This window comes from Lactuca serriola, chromosome 8 (genome assembly GCF_051521515.1).
Source record: "Lactuca serriola cultivar US96UC23 chromosome 8, Lser_US96UC23_V15, whole genome shotgun sequence".
Lineage (NCBI taxonomy): Eukaryota > Viridiplantae > Streptophyta > Magnoliopsida > Asterales > Asteraceae > Lactuca > Lactuca serriola.
The window spans coordinates 217,659,930-217,684,192 of record NC_136415.1 but is presented as its reverse complement, the minus strand read 5'-3'; the positions used below and the strand labels follow the sequence as shown (position 1 = coordinate 217,684,192).

Sequence of the window (24,263 nt, the reverse complement as noted above, 5' to 3'; positions counted from 1 at the left end):
AGGTGAGCTTCATACCCCCTATTTTCTGTTTTTATGAGTTTTGTGGGGGGGGGGGGAATACAAGTGAAAGTGTAGATCTATATGTGTTTTGTATGCCTTGTATGATTTCTATGCTTATATGTGTGATTTTGTGTGTTTATGATGTTGGATCTAGCCATAAACCCCTAAAAATCGAGATATACTTTATGTTAAATGATACTAGCATCAAATATATTTCTACATACAAAGTGTTCCAAGAAAAATAGCTAAATGGCTTAATAACATCTTCTTTGGGCTAAAAACTCAATTTTTGGACATAAAATGTTAAAAATATAAAGTTAAAGGGCCCAAAATGACATATCACGAATTCTGATGGATGAGGAGTGTCAAAACAGTTTCAATAAAATATTTTCTGGAAATATACTCATTTGGAGGATTAAAAATATAAATTTCAAGCTTAATGGGCTAAAAATGACAATTTCGGCCCAATAGGGCCCATTATGCGAAATTTTCTGTTTTGGAGGGCCAAAACTGTGTTTTTCTGTAATACAGTGGACTACTAGTGTTCCAAGTACTTTTCAAAGGTTTAAAATGCTTTTCAAATTTAAAAAGGACCAAAGTTGCAAAAAATTTCCAAATTGGGCCAAAATTGTAAAAACTGTGAAAAAGAGGGGTTATAACCAAGAAAACTGCAATTCAGGGACTTAAACTATTTTCAATGAAAAATATGCTGAAAAATATTAATTTCAATAATTTTTGGTGTTAAAATGTCAAGAAAAATGATTTAAGGACCAAACCGGAAAGTTATTTAATTAGAGGGTTGAAAAAGTAAATTTTACAAACAATGAGGGGCTGAAAACAGAAAACTTTCAAGGCTAATTCAATACACGCAACTTGATCAAATATTGGCACCGCGACTACCTACGTAATACAATACACAACAATACCAAAAATCGTTGTTAAACGAATTAATTCGGTCTCGAATCAATAACAATCCGAAAATACTAACACGACGATAACTCGATTCATACACGAAAACATTTGGTAATTCAATATACACGTGAGAGTGCACAGACGTCTACGCACCATCTTTGGGCCCCAAAGTGTAAAATCTTGTTTGTTGGGCCTAGCTAGCCCAATGACCTGATCTTAAGGCCCGAAGACTTCTACCTTACGAGTTGTTGGGTCTTACATGATCTAACACAGCGTAAAAGGACTTTCAATGGCTTATATACTATTGGTCCCCAAGGGTCCTATGGTATTGCTAGTAAAGTCGGTATTTCATGCGAGGCGGGTCAAGGGCCCCTCGTACCTTTTTTTTCCCAACCGGTTAATGGAGTCATAGGGGTCTTCGTGTCCTCTTTCTCTTCGGATGTGGGATTACTCGAAGTCAGGGCGGTTGGATAACGTGATTAGTACGGACGACGCCTACGGGATCGTTAGTATAGTTATAAACGGGTCGTTTGTGTAACGCGTGTTTATAGCAATTAATCATGCGCAAAAATAATCCGACGTCGCCTGGACTTAATGACTTCGCGCGCTGCAATGGTTTTATTTTTAACTTCATGGAATCCAAGGAATTAGGAAGACATCGGGTTTTCCTAGGGTTTTTCGATACACAAGGTTTTCAAAATGTACCCAATTTTGACGAGCATTCTTCTTACAACTATAGAAACAAACAAGCATACTTATGGATCTTCACAATGTTTTCAAAAGCTCTTTTCAGAAAATATCGGATTTTCTGGTGGTTTTCAAAACGATACAAAACATTGTTTTTCAAATAACGCTTATGAACTCACCAACATTTCACATGTTGACGTTTTTCAAAATACTTGTATTCTCAGGTAACCAGTGAATCAAAGGAAAATGTACTCAGTGATGGCTTGCAGTTTACTTATTAACGAACCGAACAATTTATTTTTGGGAATGTAATGTTTGAACAATGTACTGCATGTAAACATTATCAGTTGTACTATATTAATGCATGGTGACGAATGTTGTTATGTTTCATATATATTCAATGTTATGGTATTCAATTAAGTCACGACATCCCTCGGACGTTTCCGCCGTCTGGTTCGGGGGTATGACAGGTGTTTAAGGAAATTGCGTATAAAATGGCGATTGAATGGGTATCCACTCTTACCCACCATACTCTTGACTAGTGGAGGGTCGTTAGCCGAACAGGTAGGATAGGATAAAACCTTCCATTATAAGTATAATGAAGTACAAAAGTAACTAAATGTTTTACAAATTCCCAATCTTAGTTACTTAGGCAAAAGTGAATTGATGCAATTCCATGAAATTACACTTTGTGCCCTTGCGAAGACGTTAGTGGAGCGTGTGTGGTTTACCGGCACACTAAATGGTTCTAAGCAAAGGTTGCAAAGGGTGACTCAATGTTTGTCATAGTTCGGTGGAGCGTGTGTGGTTTACCGGCACATCGAATAGGTGACTGTAACATGTGAGGGCACCATGTAAGTTTGCATGGTTATTCACACCCACTTTGTGATCCTCGGCATCCCAGTCACAAACTAGAGGGGCATATCAAGATTTAAACATGCCATTGAAAGTTCAATGAATCTCAAAGGATCTAGGAGTTTTCATAGATTTAAAACTTAAATTTCTTTTTCGTTTTTCATGGTGGAAATTAGTGAATCGTCATTCACTTACCTTCAAATATTCTGCAACTAGATTACGACATCCCTTTTCTAGGTTGTAGCGTATTGTGTTGGGTCCTAGCCTTAGTATCTCATTTGGGTGATTTACTAAGGACTCAATCAATCAACTAACTTGAATTCGTTTTCTCCCGTTTTATAGATGTCAAAGTATGACAACTATGGTCTTCCCAAATCCCGTGGAACAAGCTTTCCACATGAAGATGATATTCCACGATTCGATCGAGGAATAAGAAATCATGCTTCACTTCCTCCACCTCCTCCAATTATTCTCCCTAACCCACAAGTTCGAAGGATTGAAAAGTTCAAGCTCACTCAAGCCCTTTTGGCAAGTAAACATAAAGAAGGAAAATCAGTGTGTGCACACGTCCTAGTGATGAAGTCACACATTGATAGGTTAAAAATGTTGGGATCTGTTGTCTGTGAGGAGTTGGTTGTTGATTGGGTTCTTCAGTCACTTCCTAACTCATATAGTGAGTTCGTAAGAGGGTACTATATGATGAACTGCGATGTGACCCTTATAGATCTCACATATATGCTTATTGCTGTTGAATCAGAAATGGTTTGGCGCAATAGAAAAGCAAAGTTGATTGGTGAATCTGCCTTCAAGACCTCTATGGATATAGACAATGGCAACGAAAGACATGCTATGATCGAAAAGTTTGATCATAAGAGAAAGGCAATGTCTGAAGTAGTTCCATGTCCTGTTCCAAAAGAGTCAATTTGCTTTTATTGCCAAGAGAAGGGGCATTGGAGATGAAGCTGCCCTATTTACCTAAGAGATCTAAGAGACGGGTGAGTCAAAACGTATGGCTCTGCTTTAGGTAAAATCCTTTGACTAACTCTTTTAAGCTCCTATTCTAGATTCTTAATACATAATGTGATAAGATTACAATTGATGTTTTGTAGGATCAAAGAAAAGAAAGGAAGCTTAAGGGAAGAAGTGAGCAGAACCTAACCGTGAAGAAATGGATTTCGATCGCATTTCTCGAAGATTAGATTCTTGAGCTATTACTTAGAGTTAGAATTAGATTGCTAAGAAAGATGTATTAGCATAGTTTTTCAATGAATTGCATTGTAAGGATAAACTTTTTCCGCAATAAAATAAATTTTGATTTTATATTATTTATTTATCTTTGCAATGGCGTATATGAAAAATTGATGTTTGAATGTTTCTATTATTAGCAATAATGGATTTGGTTCTTATTATGTTATTTGTGGAAATGTCGAAGAATTTACCGAATAAGGAAAGTTTCTCATCACCCAAGTTTCAATTGGACAGAAACTTGGAATCATGCAACTTGGTTGCACGATGAATGAAAAATTTTATATTTGGAAATTAGACTAATTCATTGACAAAGTGTCAAGTGAAGGACTAGGAGATCGAGCACACAAAGTTGCGTGTTGATCAAGTCCACCATAAGAGTAACAAAGATATTCGTCATGTTTTACTAAAAGTTTAGTAAATATGATCATACTTATAAGATTAAGTGTAATTCGGAATTGATTAAAAAGGTTTAAATCAATAGCAAAATGAATAAGAAGAATCAAGTAGGTAGAAAGATAAAAGTTTCTCCATTCTAAGAAGAAGGGAGAGTAGCTTTTATGTTCTATGATAGGTCTTAATGATTAAGAACCATATCTCAATTAATCCTCTAAGAGAGTCTTAGCACAATTGCACGTCTAAGAAAAGGAATCAAGAATTGAAGAAATGGTTAAATCAAGAAGTCGATCATACTTCGTTCCAAAACAAGTCTTAAAGTTAAGATTGTGACAATGAGTGATAAGTATTAAGAAGGTTTATAGCATTCACCAAATATGGAAAAGTTGTGATGTCTTGGATAAGATAAAGACCAACTAGGACCAATTTATGAAATGTTTTGATAAAAACTACGCTAACTCTTGAATATTTGTTTGTCAAGAAATGGTTATTGACAAGAGAATCTTATATGTCAAGGAGTAAGTGGGAGTCTTAATGGTCTTGAAAGGTTTCAAGAATAAATCAAATAAACCTTATCGATCATCACTAGCACACGAGTTAAGGTTTACAACCTATCGTGTTGACATTATTTTGTTTCTGTGCCAATCCAATCGAGTTAATTATGCATGTGAATCATATGAGTTCTCATTTGAATGCATAAAAAGCAAGGACCTTGATCAATGGAAAGTACATTGATAAGCAAAGGTGAGCTGCTTAACTACTTGGAAGACATGGTGGGCAGCTGTGCTACCATAAGGCAAGAAATCAAGATTAAGAAAGTTCGGTCCATATGAGTTTGAATTTGTCGTAAACCTTGGTTTTGATAAATTCACATGGATAGGAACACATACACCATTAGAATCTAAGTGGCATAAGATATCCTCCTTCATGAAAGTGACTGTGAGGAAATGCTTTCACTAAGAAAGATTTTAAGAAAATAGTGATTGTGAAATTGAATTCTTGAATTCGATTATGGTTACAGTATCCCTTTCCATGATTCGAATTGTGAGAATTGGCAATTAGTCTGGATTGTTTAGACACACATATGAGCTATCTAAAGGAAAGGTGTATAAGCTTAGATAAAGGATTATCAAAGCATTAGGTATTAGAAACATGAACTTAAGAAATTCGATAAGTATTGTTTTTATGAAAGTTAAGTTGTTTTTGAATACATGTCAAAGCTAGTGGGAGCATAAGTGTTATGTTTTATAATAATCATCATGATAGTGGGAGCATAAATGTTATGATTGCATGATTATTATGGAAAGTATTGCAAGTTAGCAATATTAATTATAGAAAGCAATAGTTACACTTTGCAAAGTTGCAAGAGTTAAAAAGTTGTTTTGCTATAATTAAGGGAGAGAATATTATGCTTCATTTCAAATTTAAAAGGTTTAGGTTGTGGAATGTTAATAAATTAGTCAAGGAAACATAGTGTGTTCACAAATTTCGATTATGATTACGGCATCCCTCTTCATAGTTCGAATTTTGAGAACATAGCACATAAAATATTATGGCAGAAGATTGATAAAGTATCAAATCTTTATGTAAGACATTATGCATCGTGTCCCATACGCTTCGGGTATAGGATCGATTGCAAATGCTATAATATTTGACCATTCTAAAATTTTCCAAATGTTTAGCGCATTTAGAGGGAAAAAAAGGACAAGAATCGGTTTTGACTAAAATAATTAAACAACTATCAAAGGACAATCCAAAGTTCGACGAGGATTGGTTGCTTGTGAGTAGTTGGAAGCATGGTATTGGAAGGACCATATCGACATTATTATGAATAGAAAAGATTCTATTAAGAATGAGTTGTCATATGGAAAATATGGAAATGTTTCCATATTGAATGGACCATATCGACATTATTACGAATAGATAAGATTCTATTAAGAATGAGTTGTCATATGGAAAATATGGAAATGTGTCCATATTGGGAATTGAATATTGAAAATCTATGTCTAGATTAGAAACTTTTATGCAAGGGATGTTCAAAGGAATGTACTTTGAGTGAGAGACATCATATCTAAGGAATTGTATTGTAACAATCTCCGATAGAAGACTTTGTAATATCATTGGCAATAGTCTTTGTGACTTTGGTGCAGTGACATTACGAAAGGATAGTTGCATAGAATGTTAGAATCTAGCATATTCTATAAGTAGCAAGAATTTGATATTCTTTCACTTATGAAAAAGGATTTGGAGTTGTGAAATGAGAATGATTGGAAATGTGCTCAATTTGGTTTACTTCACAAAGTAAGAACCATAGGTAAACATTATGTGAATGCTAAGAGCATGGGACAAGTGTAATAATTCAAGTAAGAAGTTGATTACCCGAAACGACAAATAATGAGTAATCGATATGGTGATAAATAAAAGGTGTTTTATTTATACTCAAAGGTTTGAGGCCATATGGGATTAGTATTATTCTTGTGTTTCACATTTGCATGTTTTGACTTCCTGAATAATTTAATTGGTTAAGAACAGTTAAATTATTCGAACGGGCCATAGTCGTTCATATGTTGGAAGTAGGTATGAGTGAAGACTGTCGTGAATTGGTGTGTGGATTGTCTAAAGAGCATTAGACATAAGCAAATGTTTGCTGCAACGTTCATGAGTGCTTATGAATATGAATTTGAGCATTGGATTAAACCCACGCTCACTTGGATCACTCCATGAATTGTATCACGGGTGATTGGTGAGACGATAACATCTTATATTCTTGAAACCAAGATGTGTGAGTTGTATCTTGCAAATCGGTTGCACATTGATAATATATAAACGCACCAGTAACTTGGTGTCATAAAACATATTGTTGTGTGTGATTCGGTGAGTGAGTGCAAGCAAGCATTGTATCAAAGTTTATCCGTTCCTTTTATCCAAAGTAGGATAAAAGCGATATCTTTGGGCCCCTCGATGATTTAGTGATGACAAACGTAAATGCATGGCCAAGCTAGGGCTAATTTGATTTGTTCAATTAGTCAATCGTCATAAATCGGGAATCGAGATATAGTACAAAGAGAATGATTTGAAATCATATCTCATATGATATCTAGAATGGAGGAATATATGATCCCTTATCTAAAGGACACGCGTATCTGATAGGATCAGAGTTGACAGCGGCTTTGGAAAGCTACGATTGCAGATCAGGATCTGAAGTCATACGCATAACAGTTATTAGACTTATCCAAGTGGGAGACTGTTGGATTAGTGTCTAAGTCCATAACTATTTTGGTATGTACTTGACCCGATGGTGCATGGTCCTTTTGGGTTGCCTTCACCAAAGCAACTTGATAGGATGAATTATGGAGAGAAAGGATTAAATATGATTTATTAATATATTATAGGAATAATATATTAAAGGAGAAATCATATTGTTTAATTAATATTAGTCAAGAATTAATTAGTAATTAGTTTTGTGACTAAAAGAGATTAATTAAACTTAAGGGACTGGAATTGTAATTATAAGATAATTTCAATTTGGGCTATGGATTGCCTTATATTAAGGAGTGGACGAAATTCTATGGGAAGCCCATTAGAAATCGTCCAAGGCCTTAAGGAAAGGAATCCATGGGTTGCTTAGGGCTTAAGCATCCAAATTAGGGTTTCCTTGTTTGATAACCCTAATAGCCTCACTATATATAGACCCCTTATGCCTAAAAAACGTGGACATGACTCCTTCTAGGGTTTGTAGACGTTTTTGGGCAGCCTCCTTTACCTCTCCTCTTCATCCTCTTGCTTATGGTGTTTGTGAACCATTAGAGGAGTGACATTTGTGACTCTAAGCTTTCTAAAGTCAATACAATGAGGAATTGGATTGTTATTGCTACATAATAATCAAGGTAATATCTTAAACCCATTCTTATGTTAATATGATTACTTGTATGCTAGAATTAGGGTTTATAGTCTTGGATAACTTGCATGTACAATAGAGAAACCTAGATCCAAGCATTAGGGTTTGTATGAGCACATAGGATGTTCTTATGACCAAAACCCATCACATGTCACCATTTGGTGGCAAGACTTGGGGAGAAAGCAATGGCCAAGATTGTGTCACGTCACCCATTTTCACACAGCACGCTTATGACTTCTAAAATCCGTAACTTTCGCATACGAGCTCTGTTTTTGATGTTCTTTATATCCACATGTAGGGAAAAATAAGATCTACAACTTTTATTTTGACTCCGTCGACTAATTCTCGACCGATCTTAAATTTAACAGTAGGAGGAGATTATACTGTTAAATGACCGCGAAAAACTCGTAACTCTTTCATATGGACTCCATTTTCGTCTGTCTTTTTATCGTTGACTTCCTATTAATGAGATCTTCAACTCTCATTTAGGTCGTGTAGGCCAAAAACCGCTCAATCTAAAATTCGAGTTTTGGGTCGTGCACTCTTATGTCAAATCTTAGAAAATTCATAACTTCCTCATACGAAGTCAGATTTGGGCGTTTTTTTATGCACGCTCTCGGTTTAACGTATACTACAACTTTTCTTTATATCACTGAGGCCAAAAAGTCATGTATCGTAAATTCAATATTTACGTCTCCCGGTACCTTGCCGGTTTTGCCGTAAAACTTTGACGCACCATATCTTCTTCGTTATAACTCAGATTTCGACATTCTTTATATGTATGGAAACCATGTAACATATACTACCACTTGGTTAAGATTAATCCTTCTAAATATTAATCCATCAATAACTTATTTTTGATGCTTATTGTCTCTGAATTGACTAGCCCGAATCTGCGGGCGTTACAGTTTCAAACTTTTCATTTGTATGTGTTTGTTTCAACATAAATTTTGTGTTTCCGTCATATCAATAACTCTTTAAAGGATAATAACTTCTCATATAATGATTATGATTTCATGTTAAGACTAAATGATCAAGTTTTTATCAAGTAATATAAGTAGTCAAGTAGTTGACTCAATCACATTACTACTTTTATCAACATACTATAAGTTGGTTATAAACTTAGTTTTTCTTACTGTTAAAAAAATTTAGAGCAACATGAATCTCTTAAGATGCATATCTATACAAAACTTTTTCCCCAAAATTATAATTTTTTTAGAACGGCACCAAAAACTATTAAATATAGCATTAAGTAGTATATTTCAAAATGTATAAAACATACACAATATATGAGGACCGTTTGAATATTAGAAGCGTTTCCATATTCTTATAAATATAGTATCTGATATATTTTTGCGATCAAGGAAAATATATTAATAAACTATTATCATATTATCAACATAATAAATTGAAATAAATACAATATTAATATCAGTGTTAAAAAAAACTTTGTTTAATTTTCGACAACAAATAACTATATTGTTATTTGTAAAATAAACTTGGTTTGACCACATACATGTATTATTTAAGGGAGTGTTGAGCAACAAGTTTTTGAAATCTTTTAAAACCTTTAATTTAAAACAAATCAAACAAAAAATATCTTTTAAAAATACAAACTTAAAACTTTTAATCTAAACCAAAACCCTAAATACAAAACAACTTCAAATAATTAAATATCTTAACATTAATTATAAAACTATAAAATATATTATATCATCGTATCAATCTATTTAACATTTTTTAATCATCGGATGAAAATGGTATATATATATATATATATATATATATATATATATATATATATACTAGCCGTTTACCCGCGCAAAGCGGCGGACGACAAATAGTTTGTTTCGACAATTAATTTCTTTTCGATGGAGAATGATTATTTTCAATTCAATCATTAGTTTGTTTTAGGAAACATGTCATATTAAAAATAAAGAAAATTCATGAAATGACCAAATTATAGGGTGTTGAGTATTTATTTGGATAAAAAAAGATCTGGTCAAAACCTTGAAAGAGAAGATTTATAGGAGTTTGTTTAAATTTTAATATTATTTTATTAGTGATTAGTTGTACAATTAGCTTAATGATTTGGACGTTTTAAAAAATATTATTATTTTATTCAATCTATTTTTAGAAATAGTGAGATTTGTTTTATAAGATAGTAAAGATATATATATATATATATATATATATATATATATATATATATATATATATATATAATTTCATTCGAAGTTTACTATCTCGAGTTGTAAATGTCACCAAACATTTAATTTCCTGGTTCATTATAGACGCATTGTTGAATTTTGTCTAAAAACAAAGTTTTTATGATTACTTCATAACACCTCCTTTGTCATAAACATCTCCAGATATACGATCTCTGCATGACCTTTATCGAACTCTATTCAACCTTTATCTTCTTCGTTGCTCTTAATAAAACAAACAACAAATGATATGCTTAAAATTGTATGTATCATAACAAAAACAAAAAACACTCTTAATGATAAAAATAATGCATATTAAACTGAAGAACATAAACCAATATAAATATAACAAAGACTCAGATGACGAACAAAAAGGTGATTGTACCTCATTTATACACATGACAATCGTCAATTACATAGGAACTTAATAAGCACGAAAGATCAAAAATTGTCATTAAACAAATATAAACTGTAACTGAAACCAAGCAATGAGTCTCTCACAATTGAAAGTCACATCAAAAGCTGAAGGACTCCTATAATCCATTACTCCCAAATAAAGCTTAATTAGGCATAAGATGTAGCATTGAATCGCTATCGTCACAAAAAATCAACAAAAGTTATCTTAAGTTATATACGATATATATATATATATATACACACACACACACACACAAACGTGTATATATTTATGGCCCAAATTTAGGAGTGGTATCTATTCAACCTCATGTTCACAAAAGACCTTTTGTGAATTTCAAACTTTTGCTTTGTATGTGTTTGTTTCAACATAATTTTTGTGTCTCCGTCGTATCAATAACTCTTTAAAGGATAAAGAATTTCTCATATACTGATTATGATTCCATGTTAAGACTAAATGATCAAGTTTTTCTCAAGTAATATAAGTAGTCAAGTAGTTGACTCAATCACATTACTACTTTTAGCAACATACTATAAGTTGATTATGAACTTAGTTTTTCTTATTGTTAAAAAAATTTAGAGCAACATGAATCTCTTAAGATGCATATGTATACAAATGTTTTTCCCCAAAATTATAATTTTTTTAGAACGGCACCAAAAACTATTAAATATAACAATAAGTAGTATATTTCAAAATTTATAAAATATACATAATAGGTGAGGACCGTTTGAATATTAGAAGTGTTTCCATATTCTTATCAATATAGTATCCGTTATATTATTGCGATCAAGGAAAATATATTAATAGACTATTATTATATTATCAACGTAATAAATTGAAATAAATACAATATTAATATCAGTGTTAAAAAATTTTGTTTAATTTTCGACAACAAATAATTATATTGTTATTTGTAACATAAACTTGGTTTGACCACATACATATATTATTTAAGGGCATGTTGAGGAGCATGTTTTTGAAATCTTTAAAAACTTTTAGTTTTAAACAAATCAAACAAAAAATATCGTTTAAAAATACAAGCTTAAAACTTTTAATTTAAACCAAAACCCTAAATACAAAACAGCTTCAAATATATTAGATCATCTTATCAATCTATTTAACATTAAACAAATATACACATGATAATCGTGAATTACATAGGAACTCAATAAGCATGAAAGATCAAAAATTGTCATTAAACAAATATAAACTGTAACCGCAACCAAACATCGAGTCTCCCACAATTGAAAGCCACATCAAAAGTTGAAGGACTCCTATACTCCATTACTCTTAAATAAAGCTTAATTAGACACAAGATGTAGCATTGAATCGCTATCGTCACGAAAAATCAACAAAAGTTATCTTAAGTTATATATGATATATATGATATTGATACAAACATGTTCATATTTATGACCCAAATTTAAGAATGTTACCTATTCAACCTCATGTTTACAAAAGACCTTTTGTGCTTTCTAAACTTTTGCTTTGTATGTGTCTGTTTCAACATAATTTTTGTGTCTCCGTCATATCAATAACTCTTTAAAGGATAAAGAATTTCTCATATACTGATTATGATTTCATGTTAAGACTAAATGATCAAGTTTTCATCAAGTAATATAAGTAGTCAAGTAGTTGACTCAATCACATTACTACTGTTATCAACATACTATAAGTTGATTATGAAATTAGTTTTTCTTACTGTTAAATCAATTTAGAGCAACATGGATCTCTTAAGATGCATATCTATACAAATTTTTTCCCCCAAAATTATAATTTTTTTAGAACGGCGCCAAAAACTATTAAATATAACAATAAGCGGTATATTTCAAATTTTATAAAACATACACAATATATGAGGACCGTTTGAATATTAGAAGTGTTTCCATATTCTTATCAATATAGTATCCGTTATATTATTGCGATCAAGGAAAATATATTAATAGACTATTATCATATTATCAACGTAATAAATTGAAATAAATACAATATTAATATCAGTGTTCAAAGATTTTGTTTAATTTTCGACAACAAATAACTATATTGTTATTTGTAAGATAAAGTTGGTTTGACTACATACATATATTATTTAAGGGCACGTTGAGCAACAAGTTTTTTAAATCTTTAAACACTTTTAGTTTTAAACAAATCAAACAAAAAAATCGTTTAAAAATATAAACTTAAAACTTTTAATTTAAACCAAAACCCTAAATACAAAACAACTTCAAATAATTAAATATATTAACATTAATTATAAAACTATAAAATATATTATATCATCTTATCAATCTATTTAACATTATTTAATCATCTATACAATGGACGAAAATGGTATATATATAAAACATTTATTATTCTTCTTTATAATTTTCTATAACTTTTTTTTTACCAAAATGATAATACATATTAAACTTGCTATATGAAATGATCATATTACATAATCCATATTACATAAATTAATATTTCAAGTCAAATTATGATAGTTAAACTTTTAAATTACAAGTAAACAAAATCACAAGAAGTTTGCCGATAAGTAAAAGACCGATTTACCCTCGTCCTTGACCAGATTACAATTTACATACGGATACGGTACCCGGTGGTGTGGGTCGATAAATAAAAGGGGGTAGCGAACGGAAAACAAAGAATTTTCATTCAACAACAAAAAAAAGTTTTGTGTTCGTCTCCCACACCGCAACTCTCAAATCGATTTTTCGTACACAGAAACGAAGATTTGAAGGCACAAATTCATCTTCAGCTATTCGTTTTTCGTCTTTGCTTAATCGATCTGTTGATTTAACTCTTTGTTCATTGAAAAAAAGCGGTGAAGATTCGTTACGTTCCGATCCAGCGTTTCAGTTGGGTGAATTTCTCTTGTAAGTTTTGTTTCTGGATTCTAGGGCTTGCAATTCGGAGTAACTTTCACTGATTTCGGTGAATCCGGTATTGATTTTGGTTTGAATTTGGCGATTGTGTGTGTTCATGCATATGTATTTTTTTATTAATCGAAACCCTACATTGTGTTCGATTGGTTGCTGACTCGGTTTTGATTTTTTGTTTCTTGATTGACTGGATACAGAGGTTTTTCCGTGAAGATTTTGCGAAGATTTTTCGTTGAAGTATGAGCATCGAGAGCCCCGGTGAAGGGGAGAAAAGCTAGGGTTTTGCTTTTTCGGCATTGCGAGATAGTATTTCCATGGGCGATGGAGGTGTTGCATGTGTTCCTTCGCTGCGATTCTCTATTCCTGAGACATTTTGCGGCGGTAATGACGGTGGTAAGTTCAATATCAACGTTACAGAAGACAACGTAAAAATGAAGCTGGCGAGAAGAGATAAGTTTCCTTTAAAATCAGGAGAGCTGTGTGATGATGATAGTGAAGACTTTTCAGTAGAAGAGAGAGACGATAAAGCTGCTGGGAACGGACACAACAAGGAAGAAGTAGAAGAAGGTGAATTGGGCTCTTGGGAGAATGGAGTGTTCATCCCTGAAAAACCTAGAAAGTTTGAAATCAAGAGTGAAATTGAGAAGGGGGAGTTTGTAGCGGATAGGTGGAGAAAAGGGGAGGTGGAGAAGGGCGAGTTTGTTCCAGGAAAATGGCGTAAAGGCGGGTTGCAAAGTCTAGATTACTCAAATAGGAGAAGAGAGTTTCACAGTCCCGAAAGCACGCTATCAAAAGGAGGTAAAGATGAAATGGAAAAAGGTGAATTCATCCCAGACCGTTGGCAGAGAAATGAAGTAGTTAGAGACGAAATTGGCTACTTGAAAACTCGCCGACATGATTCTGCCAAAGATAAAGGATGGAAACAACGGACACCTGGCAAGTATTCAGGTGAAAAAGATTGCAACAGAAATGGAAACCAGTATTCCAAGAAGTCTGCAAGGTGGGAAAACAACAGCAGAGAGAGAACCCCACGGATGAGTTCAAAAATAGTAGACGATGAAGGGCCATTAAAGGAAGAATTCAGCAACGGTAAAACCCATCCAAGAGACTTCCCTTTAGGGAAACGCTTGAAGCGCCACAGTGTTCATACAGATATCAGCGACAGAAAACACCATGGTGAGTTCAACGATTACACACCTTACAAAAGTCGAAGAATTTCTGATGATGGAAGCCGATCCACATACAACCCTGAACATTCTTACAAAAGTTCTCTCTCTACACGAAATGTCCCATCAGAAAGATACTCCAGAAACTGTGAATCTCCACTTTCTTCTAGACCATCTTACGACAGGCATAATAATAGTCCACGTCATCCTGAGCGGTCCCCACGTCAGCATGACCGTCCACGTCAGCATGACCGGAGCCCGGCCCGCCGCGATAGGTCTCCCTATGGGCGAAATCGTCATTATGATCACAGAAACCGAAGCCCGAGTTACTCCGAACGCGAAACTGCTCGAAAAACGGGTTCAAGTGAAAAAAGGAAGAATCATTATGAGAGTAGAAGCCAAGAAGAGAAAGTGAATTCAAGGGAGCCACAGATCTTGTCTAAAGATTCTGAAACAAGAACCACTCTGGATGCTTCTGATGAGAAAAATGCTCGTCCAACATTACAAAAGGAAGACTTGAAGCAACCCCAGGAGGTCAATGGAGCTGGTGAAGAACAGATTTCCATGGAAGAAGACATGGATATATGTGATACCCCACCACATGTTCCTGAAGCAGATGCATCAGTTTCAATTTCAACAACCGGAAAATGGTGCTACTTGGATTATCATGGTGTAGAACAGGGGCCATCTAGACTAAGCGACCTAAAGATTCTTGTAAAAGAAGGCTTTCTTGTTTCAGATCACTTGGTCAAACATGTGGATAGTCAAAGATGGGTAACTGTTGAAAATGCAGTTTCACCAGTAGCAACAGCAAATTTTTCTTCCAGTTTTCTTGATTCTGTTACTGAGTTGGTTAATCCCCCTGAAGCACCTGGAAATTTGTTAGTAGATGTTGGTGAGTTGGGTCCAATTAGTAACCAGTTAGGTGAAGAGGCTGTTTCTGCTGAAACAAGTAAAAGTAAAGAGCTAGAGTCTGAAGAAGATCGAAGTCAAAGTCAAAGTCAAGGTCTTCGCATTGACCAAAGAGTTGAAGCACTCTTTGATGGGGTTCCCAGGATTCCAGGCAGAGAGCTTGAGACTGTTGCTGGTAATTAATTGTTTTTTTTTTCATTTACCCTCAAACTTCTTCAATTTCTTATCTTTATTTTAACAATATTTATTTTTTTTTCCTTTTTTTTACCTTTTTAATTTAATTTCCTGCAGAAGTGCTGCAGATAACTTTTGCGAATGGTGAGCTGCAGACGTGGGGATATTCTGAAGGTACTGTTTTTTCAGATTTTGTGATTCCCTTTTTTGTACTTGTCATCTCATTTAAAATGACATCATGGTCAAACATGGTCAACAAATCTATCACTAGTTGTCACCCACCTTTCTAGAATATATCTCACCTGACACGTCATATTCTGTTCTAAACTTCAAATTGCTAAATCTAGCCCAAACATTAAATAGTCCCTTCTTTTTCCTTTTCTCTTGATAAAACCTTTTCTTTTGTTATCATTAGCAGCATATCATTTTCTGAAATTATCTGAAGATGAAAAAAAATCAAAAAAGACTCCATCTTTTTACATCAAATTAGTCTACTCTTCTACTCCTATCATTCTACAAAAATGGAAATATCATGTTTTTAACAAGAATCTTTTCGGAACAGGAAACATTATATTTCTTTCAAGATATAACCCAAAATGGAAAAAATCATGTTTTTAACTAAAGTAATTGTTTTTACAGGTGATTATGATAATCTTGACATATCTACTCAACCTGAGCTTCCATCTAAAGAAATTATTACACCATCTGAATCCGAATTTGGAGATTCTTGTGACTGGTTTTCAGGCAAGTGGTCATGCAAAGGGGGTGACTGGAGAAGAATGGATGACATTAATCAAGATAATAAATCTTTAAAAAAGAAATTGGTTCTCAATGATGGATATGCTTTATGCCAAATGCCAAAATCAGGTGATGAAGATCCACGTAGGCATCAAAAAGATGAGTTATATCATTCTTCCCATAACAAAAGACTCGATCTTCCATCATGGGCTTTTAATCCAACGGACGAGATCACTTCAAAAAACTTATCTATAAGAGGTGGAGTGAAAGGCATGATGCTTCCAGTAATCAGAATAAACACATGTGTTGTAAAAGACCATGGATCTTTTGTATCTGAGCCTCGAATCAAATCTAGAGGAAAAGAAAGATACCCTTCAACCTCAAGGCCTAGTCATAGTCATAGTCATAGTCATGGTCATCATTCAAAAAGATCATCAGAAGAAAGTGTTCCTCGCCGGAAAACCACTCACAACCACCACCATAACCATCACCATGATGATCTTTCCGGAAAGACGATTATGCCCCTCAACATGCCGAAAAATCATCTTTATACTAAAGATGACCTTCAGTTACCTCTTGGTGATTGGTATTATCTTGATGGGGCAGGTCATGAACGGGGGCCAATGGCATTTTCGGAAATTCAGGCTTTGGTTGATCAGGGTGTTGTTCAGGAGCATAGTAGTGTTTTCAGGAAGCTTGATAAGTTGTGGGTCCCGGTCAACTCGGTCAACTCTGGAAACGAAGGATCAAGAAACATTGATGTTGATGATGAGAATAAGTCTAATTCATTTCATGATTTGCATCCTCAGTTTATTGGTTATACTCGAGGAAAGCTTCATGAATTGATTATGAAGTCTTACAAAAGTCGGGAGTTTGCTGCAGCTATAAATGAGGTTTTAGATCCATGGATTAATCTCAGACAACCCAGGAAAGAAATAGAGAAAAACATAGTCATCAATACCAAATTCTCAAGATCAGGTATTACAGCGTTGTACTTTGGAAAAAAAAGTTGTGGGACCCATTAAGAACTTTTTCAAATCTCCTTTGAATCTTTTTGTCCTCCTTTTGTATTGTGCTTTCAGTTTTCTATTTTCATTTCTTCTTATTACCATAAGTGGCTTTTTCAGGTGATGGATTTGATGGAGATTATGAATTAGAAGATGCATCCATATTGGAAAAAGATGAATGTGGATTTGATGATTTATGTGGTGATGCTACATTCTGTGAAGAACCTGTGGTGAAGAATGAGAATTGGGGTCTACTTAGTGGACAAGTGTTGGCTCGAGTTTTTCATTTCCTTAGAACTGATATAAAATCCCTTGTTTATGCAAATTTGACATGTAAGCACTGGAGATCAGTTGTAAAATTCTACAAGGGTATCTCTAAACAAGCTGACTTGTCTTCTGTCTCAAATTGCATGGACTCTTCCTTCCACAATATAATGGTCAGTTTAACTTCCATCCACAAGACAAATAAATGAAACTTTTTATAAACTTATATATTTAATTTGTGTTTCAGAATGGTTACAATAAAGAGAAAATCACTTCCTTAATTCTACGTGGATGCAATAAAATAACTCCAACAATGCTTGAAGAAATCTTGGGGATGCTTCCGAGTTTATCAACAGTAGACATAAGAGGTTGCAATCAATTTGAAGATTTGACCCGAAAATTCCCGAATATTATATGGATCAAAACGCGGGTCCCACAGTCAACAAGGGTGACAGAAAGAACATCTATTTTCAGAACTTATGACAGCAGGGATAGTCATGTGGAGGATTCGAGTGGACTTAGGGATTATTTTGAAAGTCTGGATAAAAGAGATGCTTCAAATCAGTTATTCAGAAGAAGCTTATACAAACGTTCAAAAGTATTTGATGCTAGAAAATCATCTTCAATGCTATCAAGAGATGCACAGTTGAGACGTTTGGCTATGAAGAAATCTGAAAATGGGTATAAGAGGATGAAGGAGTTTCTTGCTTTGGGTTTGAAAGATATCATGAAGGAGAATACATTTGAATTTTTCATTCCAAAAGTAAGTCTAAGCCTTTTTTATCCTTCTTTTTTACTTTTTACTTTTTTCCTTGGTTTGACTAATTGACTTTCTTGTTTCTTTCTTTCATTACCAGGTTGCTGAAATTGAAGGTAAAATAAGGAATGGTTATTATGCTGGCCGGGGGTTGAGCTCTGTGAAAGATGATATTAGACGAATGTGTAGGGAAGCGATAAAGTAAGTCATTTTCTATTTCCTTTTCTTATAAAAAAAGTAATTTACATTTTTGGTCCCTGAGTATAGCTGTTTTTTACAACATTGGTCCCAAAAAGTTTTCTTTTGCAGGCTTTGTAACATTTTTGTTTCTATGTACACACGATTTTTGCAATATTGGTCTTCAAAAGTTTTTTCTTTCATTTTTGGCCCTTATCTACTGGCTTTGTAACGCTTTTAATCCCTCTTCCAAAAAAATAACTTGCTTCGGGACCAAAATTGCAAAATTAAGCTCTTCTCAGGGACTAAAAATGTTGCAAAACACGAGGACAAAGCTGCAAGAGAAAATGACATTTTTGGTCCCTGAGTATAGCTGATTCTTGCAACATTGGTCCCAAAAAGTTTTCTTTTGCAGGCTTTGTAACATATTTTGGTTCATAGTATACCCGATTTTTGCAATATTGGTCCCTAAAAGTTTGTTCTTTCATTTTTGGCCCTTATTTGATTGTTTTGTAACGTTTTTAATCCCTCTTGCAAAAAAATGACTTGCTTCGGGACCAAAATTGCAAAATTAAGCTCTTCTCAGGGACTAAAGTTGCAAGAGAAGTTATTGGGACCAAAGTTGCAAAATTTCAGCCATCCTCAAGCGAAAATTGTAATTTAAAAACTGTTTTTTTTGTACTTCAGAGCGAAAAACAGGGGGGATGCAAAAGACATGAATCGAATCATCACATTATTTATCCGGCTAGCAACAAGTTTAGAAGACCGGTCAAAATTCTCCATTGAAAAAGACTCCCTGATGAAAAACTGGAAAGACGACTCTTTCTCTCCTCCAGGCTTCTGTAGTTCCACTTCCTTCAAGTCAAAAAAAGTCAACAGAGAGAGAAAATACACATCAGATCGCGAAATCAAACGCCGCCTATCCAAACTAAACCGCAAATCACCAGATTCCGCCACCGACACCTCCAACGACGGGTCCCGCTCCTCAGAAGAAACCGAAACCGACTCCGAAACCTCCTCATCCAACACAAACTCCGACCCGGAAACCCGATCCGAATCCGGACCCGGACCCGATTACATCACCCAAGACGACGGCTTCGGGTTGGACCCGTGGGTTGATGACCGCGAATGGGGGGCCCGCATGACAAAAGCCAGCCTTGTCCCTCCTGTGACCCGTAAATACGAAGTGATTGATCATTATGTGATTGTGACTGATCATGAAAATGTTGAGAGAAAAATGCAAGTCACGTTGCCTGATGATTATTCTGAAAAGGTTATTGCTCAGAAGAATGGGACTGAGGAATCTGACATGGATTTTCCGGAAGTTAAGGATTATAAACCTAGGAAGCAACTTGGAGATGAAGTGATTGAACAGGAAGTGTATGGGATTGATCCGTATACGCATAATCTGTTGTTGGATTCCATGCCTCAGGATTCTGATTGGCATCTTTTGGATAAACATGTGTTTATTGAAGATGTGCTGTTGAGGACTTTGAATAAGCAAGTTAGGGGGTTTACTGGGTCAGGGAATACTCCTATGAAGTATTCTTTGAAGCCTGTTATTGAGGATATTTTCAAAACTGCTAAAGAAGGACATGATTCAAGGATAGCTGAACTTTGTCAGTATATGTTGAAGGCTATGAGTAGTCGTCCAGATGATAATTATGTTGCTTATAGAAAGGTATAATTGGGTTGATTTTAATCTGTGTAATTGGGTTGATTTTAATCTGTGTGTATTGTTTCTGTCATTCAGGGGCTTGGTGTTGTTTGCAACAAAGAAACTGGTTTTACCGAGGATGATTTTGTTGTGGAGTTCTTGGGAGAGGTAAAGATACCATTTAATTACAAGGGCATTTACGTCTTTTTCCGGATATTCAAATATATGTTTATTACATTATTTTTTTAGGTGTATCCTGCATGGAGATGGTTTGAGAAGCAAGATGGTGTTCGTGCTCTACAAAAAGACAGTAAAGAACCTGCACCTGAATTCTACAACATTTATCTCGAGAGGCCAAAGGTAATTTCAAATTTACTAAAATACCCTTCTTGAAAAATTTACCTGACAATATATGTTTTCTTAGGGGGATGGCGATGGTTATGACTTGGTTGTGGTTGATGCAATGCATAAAGCCAACTATGCTAGCCGGATATGTCATTCCTGTAGACCGAATTGTGAAGCAAAGTAATTTTTTTTTTTAATACATTTACTATTTTACTTTTTTTTATTCAATATCATTAATTATTCTCATGCATAATAATAAAACAGAGTAACAGCTGTTGATGGTCAGTACCAAATCGGGATATATAGTGTACGCCCTATTGTGTATGGAGAAGAAGTTACTTTTGACTACAACTCTGTCACTGAGGTAAAATTTCTGCAACCTTTGACTTTGGTCAAAATATAAATTTCTTTAAATATTTAATTTTTTATTTTTACTGATGTACAGAGTAAAGAAGAATACGAAGCATCTGTTTGCTTATGTGGAAGCCAAGTTTGTCGAGGGAGCTTTCTGAATCTAACAGGTGAAGGAGCTTTCCAAAAAGTAAGCTCCTTAATTCCTTAAAATCCCAAATCTTTTTTTTTTAAAGGGAAACTGGAATAACAATTTTTTTTTTTTTAGGTGCTTAAAGAATGCCATGGGATACTAAATAGGCATCAGTTGATGCTAGAAGCTTGTGAAGCGAATTCAGTTTCAGAAGAAGATTATATTGAATTAAGTAAAGCTGGACTTGGTAGTTGTTTGCTTAGTGGGTTACCTGATTGGCTAGTTGCATATGCTGCTCGTTTGGTATATATATCACTTGCTCTCTTTTAAAATATTCATGAAAAAAGTCAAAGTCAAAGTCAAACACGAATTTGATTCCAACAATCTGTTTATATTTTAGGTAAGGTTTATCCATTTTGAAAGAACTAAGCTTCCGGAAGTGATTTTAACTCATAATTTGGAAGAAAAGAGAAAATACTTCACAGATATTTGCATGGATACCGAGAGAAACGAAGCTGAAATTCAAGCTGAGGGTGTTTTCAATCAAAGAATTCAGAATTTAGCTCTTACACTCGACAAGGTAAACTCTTTCTTTTCTCCATTTCAATTTTCCTGATTATTTTTTTTTTGCTTTTTATAAAATATAAATAAATTCATCATGTTCAGGTGAGATATGTGATGAAGAAGGTTTTTGGGGATCCAAAAGAAGCTCCACCATTAGTGGAAAAACTGACTCCAAAAGAAGTAATTTCATTCATCTGGAAAGGCGAAGGATCATTTGTTGATGAACTTATTCAATCAATTGCACCTCATATGGAAGATGGACATTTAACTGAACTTAGATCCAGTATTCGTTCTCATGATCCATCTTCTTCTGATGACATCCAAACTGCACTTCGAAAATCTTTATTATGGTAATTATTTTATTTCTTTATTACACCAATATCCTATCTACTTGTATTTATTTACTTATGTTTGTTTTTTTTAAGGTTGCGTGACGAGGTCCGGAACCTTCCGTGTTCTTACAAATGTCGCCATGATGCTGCTGCAGACTTGATTCACATTTATGCTCACACAAAGTACTTCTTTAGAATACGGGTAAATACAGTTAGGGTTAAATTTGTAATTTGATATAAATATATATTCTGAATTTAATTCATGAAATGATGTTTGCAGGAGTACGAAACAGTAGTATCACCACCTGTGTACATTAGCCCTCTGGACCTGGGCCCAAAAGCAGCTGTAAAAGTGGGACCCGGATTGCACGAATACCGAAAAACATACGGGAAAAACTACTGTCTCGGGCAGCTGATTTTCTGGCATAACCAAGCTTACGCAGAGCCAGATTCTAACCTCATAAGAGCTGCCCGGGGTTGCTTATCCCTGCCCGAAATTGGCTCCTTTTATGCCAAACTCCAAAAACCCTCCCCACAACGTGTCTATGGCCCACGAACTGTCAAATCCATGCTTTCTAGAATGGTTAGTCTTTTAATTACTTTTCATTCATTTTATTAAGACATTTTATACTGAAATTAGGTTTTTTTTTTGGTTTGGTCAGGAGAAGCAGCCGCAAAGGGCATGGCCAAAGGACAAGATATGGTCTTTCAAAAGCTGCCCGAAGGTTTTGGGCAGCCCGATGTTGGATGCTTTATTAAACAAGTCTCCGTTAGATAAAGACTTGGTGCATTGGTTGAAGCATAGACCAGCTATTTACCAGGCCATGTGGGACCGATGATGGATGATAGATAACAAACAAACAGACAGACTTTTAACTTGAAAAGGAAAAAGAAAAAGAAAAATCCAGCCCTAGATTTGTTGCACTGCCCGACCTGACCGGACCCGACCCGGGCAGAAACATTCAAAGAAGCATTATGGGAATATCGGGCGGCTTCTTCTATTCTTGTGTACAGTTTCCCCTTTTGCCTTTGTAGGTCTTGTAATTTGTAATTCATTATTGGGTAGGTGAAGAAGAAGTAAAAGTAATTTTTTTTTTTTTGGGTTTTTGGTTATTTACCTCATTATATGAGAGAAGTAGAAAAGGGAAGGGCAAGATGAAGAAGATATATTTGGCTACTGGTTTTGTTGTCATATTTTTTTAGGTTTTTATTACTGGTTTTTTTTGTTAATTCCCATAGTTTATGACTTGTGAATATGCTTATGCTAATCTTGATGTTTGTTTTTGGGGTCATAAATCTATAGGCTTATTTATGTTATGAAATTCTAGTCCTAGTTTTTTTTTCTTCTTTCTTTGTTTGTCCACCTTGTTGTGTTTGTTACACATGATGAGATTATATCCTTATGAGTTTTTGGCAAACAAACACCTACACACACTACTAAGTTTGTTCATCACATACTGACACCAGCAACAGCAACGCAAAAAAATTTGAATTTTTTTCTACTATTTTGCCACTAAAAAATGTGCAACTACATAAAAGAAAAATGTGCCACAATAATCTTCTCCCATATCTGTCCAATATGAACGAATGCAACATATACATAGTTTATAATGATTACACATTCACAATTTGTTGCATAGATCATGTGCACTCATATGAGGTTATGAGTGAAGTGACAAATTATGGTCGGGACACTTGGATGAGGCATTGATATTCGAGCTTATGAGTAAACAAGAAATGGGATTATGTTGACATTCCATAACGTATTCTAGACACTTGGTTCTTGCTAAAATTTGTGTGGTAGAGGGGTTTGTTGTTCACATTTTACCTAAGTTGATTATGAAATTAGTTTTTCTTGCTTTTAAACCAATTTAGCAACATGAATATCTTAAGATGCATATTTATACAAATTTTCCCCCCGAAAATTATAATTTTTTTAGAACGGCGCCAAAATGTAGATGTAAATTGTAAAAAGTCGAAAATAGTGTATTGTATTGTTTTGCATTTTATGTTATTTTACTAAGTCATTTTTTATTCGAAGTGAAAATGTATAGACTTAGTATATTTTTTTGTATGTTCCCTATAAATAGGGACCAAGGCTAGAAGTAGAGAGACATGAAGTTGAAACTCAAATCTATCTTCTGCTTGTTTTGTAATCAATCTTAATCAATATGAGATCTGATTAATATTTA

General features: G+C 34.3%; 1 protein-coding gene across 2 annotated transcripts; it reads left to right on the top strand.

The window, feature by feature from the left end:
• Positions 1-13,255: 13,255 nt before the first annotated feature.
• Positions 13,256-23,301, top strand: SDG2 (SET domain protein 2). 2 transcript variants are annotated; one of them, XM_079012567.1, is made up of 19 exons: positions 13,256-13,488; positions 13,692-15,747; positions 15,864-15,920; positions 16,386-17,462; positions 17,612-17,928; positions 18,003-18,518; positions 18,613-18,713; positions 19,377-20,370; positions 20,443-20,514; positions 20,596-20,706; positions 20,771-20,871; positions 20,956-21,055; positions 21,137-21,232; positions 21,311-21,478; positions 21,576-21,755; positions 21,842-22,089; positions 22,165-22,273; positions 22,352-22,654; positions 22,734-23,301. In XM_079012567.1, the coding sequence occupies exons 2-19, from the start codon at positions 13,809-13,811 to the stop codon at positions 22,908-22,910; spliced, it is 6,666 nt and encodes a 2,221-aa protein (XP_078868693.1). In that variant the 5' UTR covers positions 13,256-13,488; positions 13,692-13,808; the 3' UTR covers positions 22,911-23,301. The 2 variants fall into 2 exon arrangements, with proteins under 2 accessions (XP_078868693.1, XP_078868694.1); XM_079012568.1 differs by having other exon boundaries at positions 13,256-13,555.
• Positions 23,302-24,263: the final 962 nt, after the last annotated feature.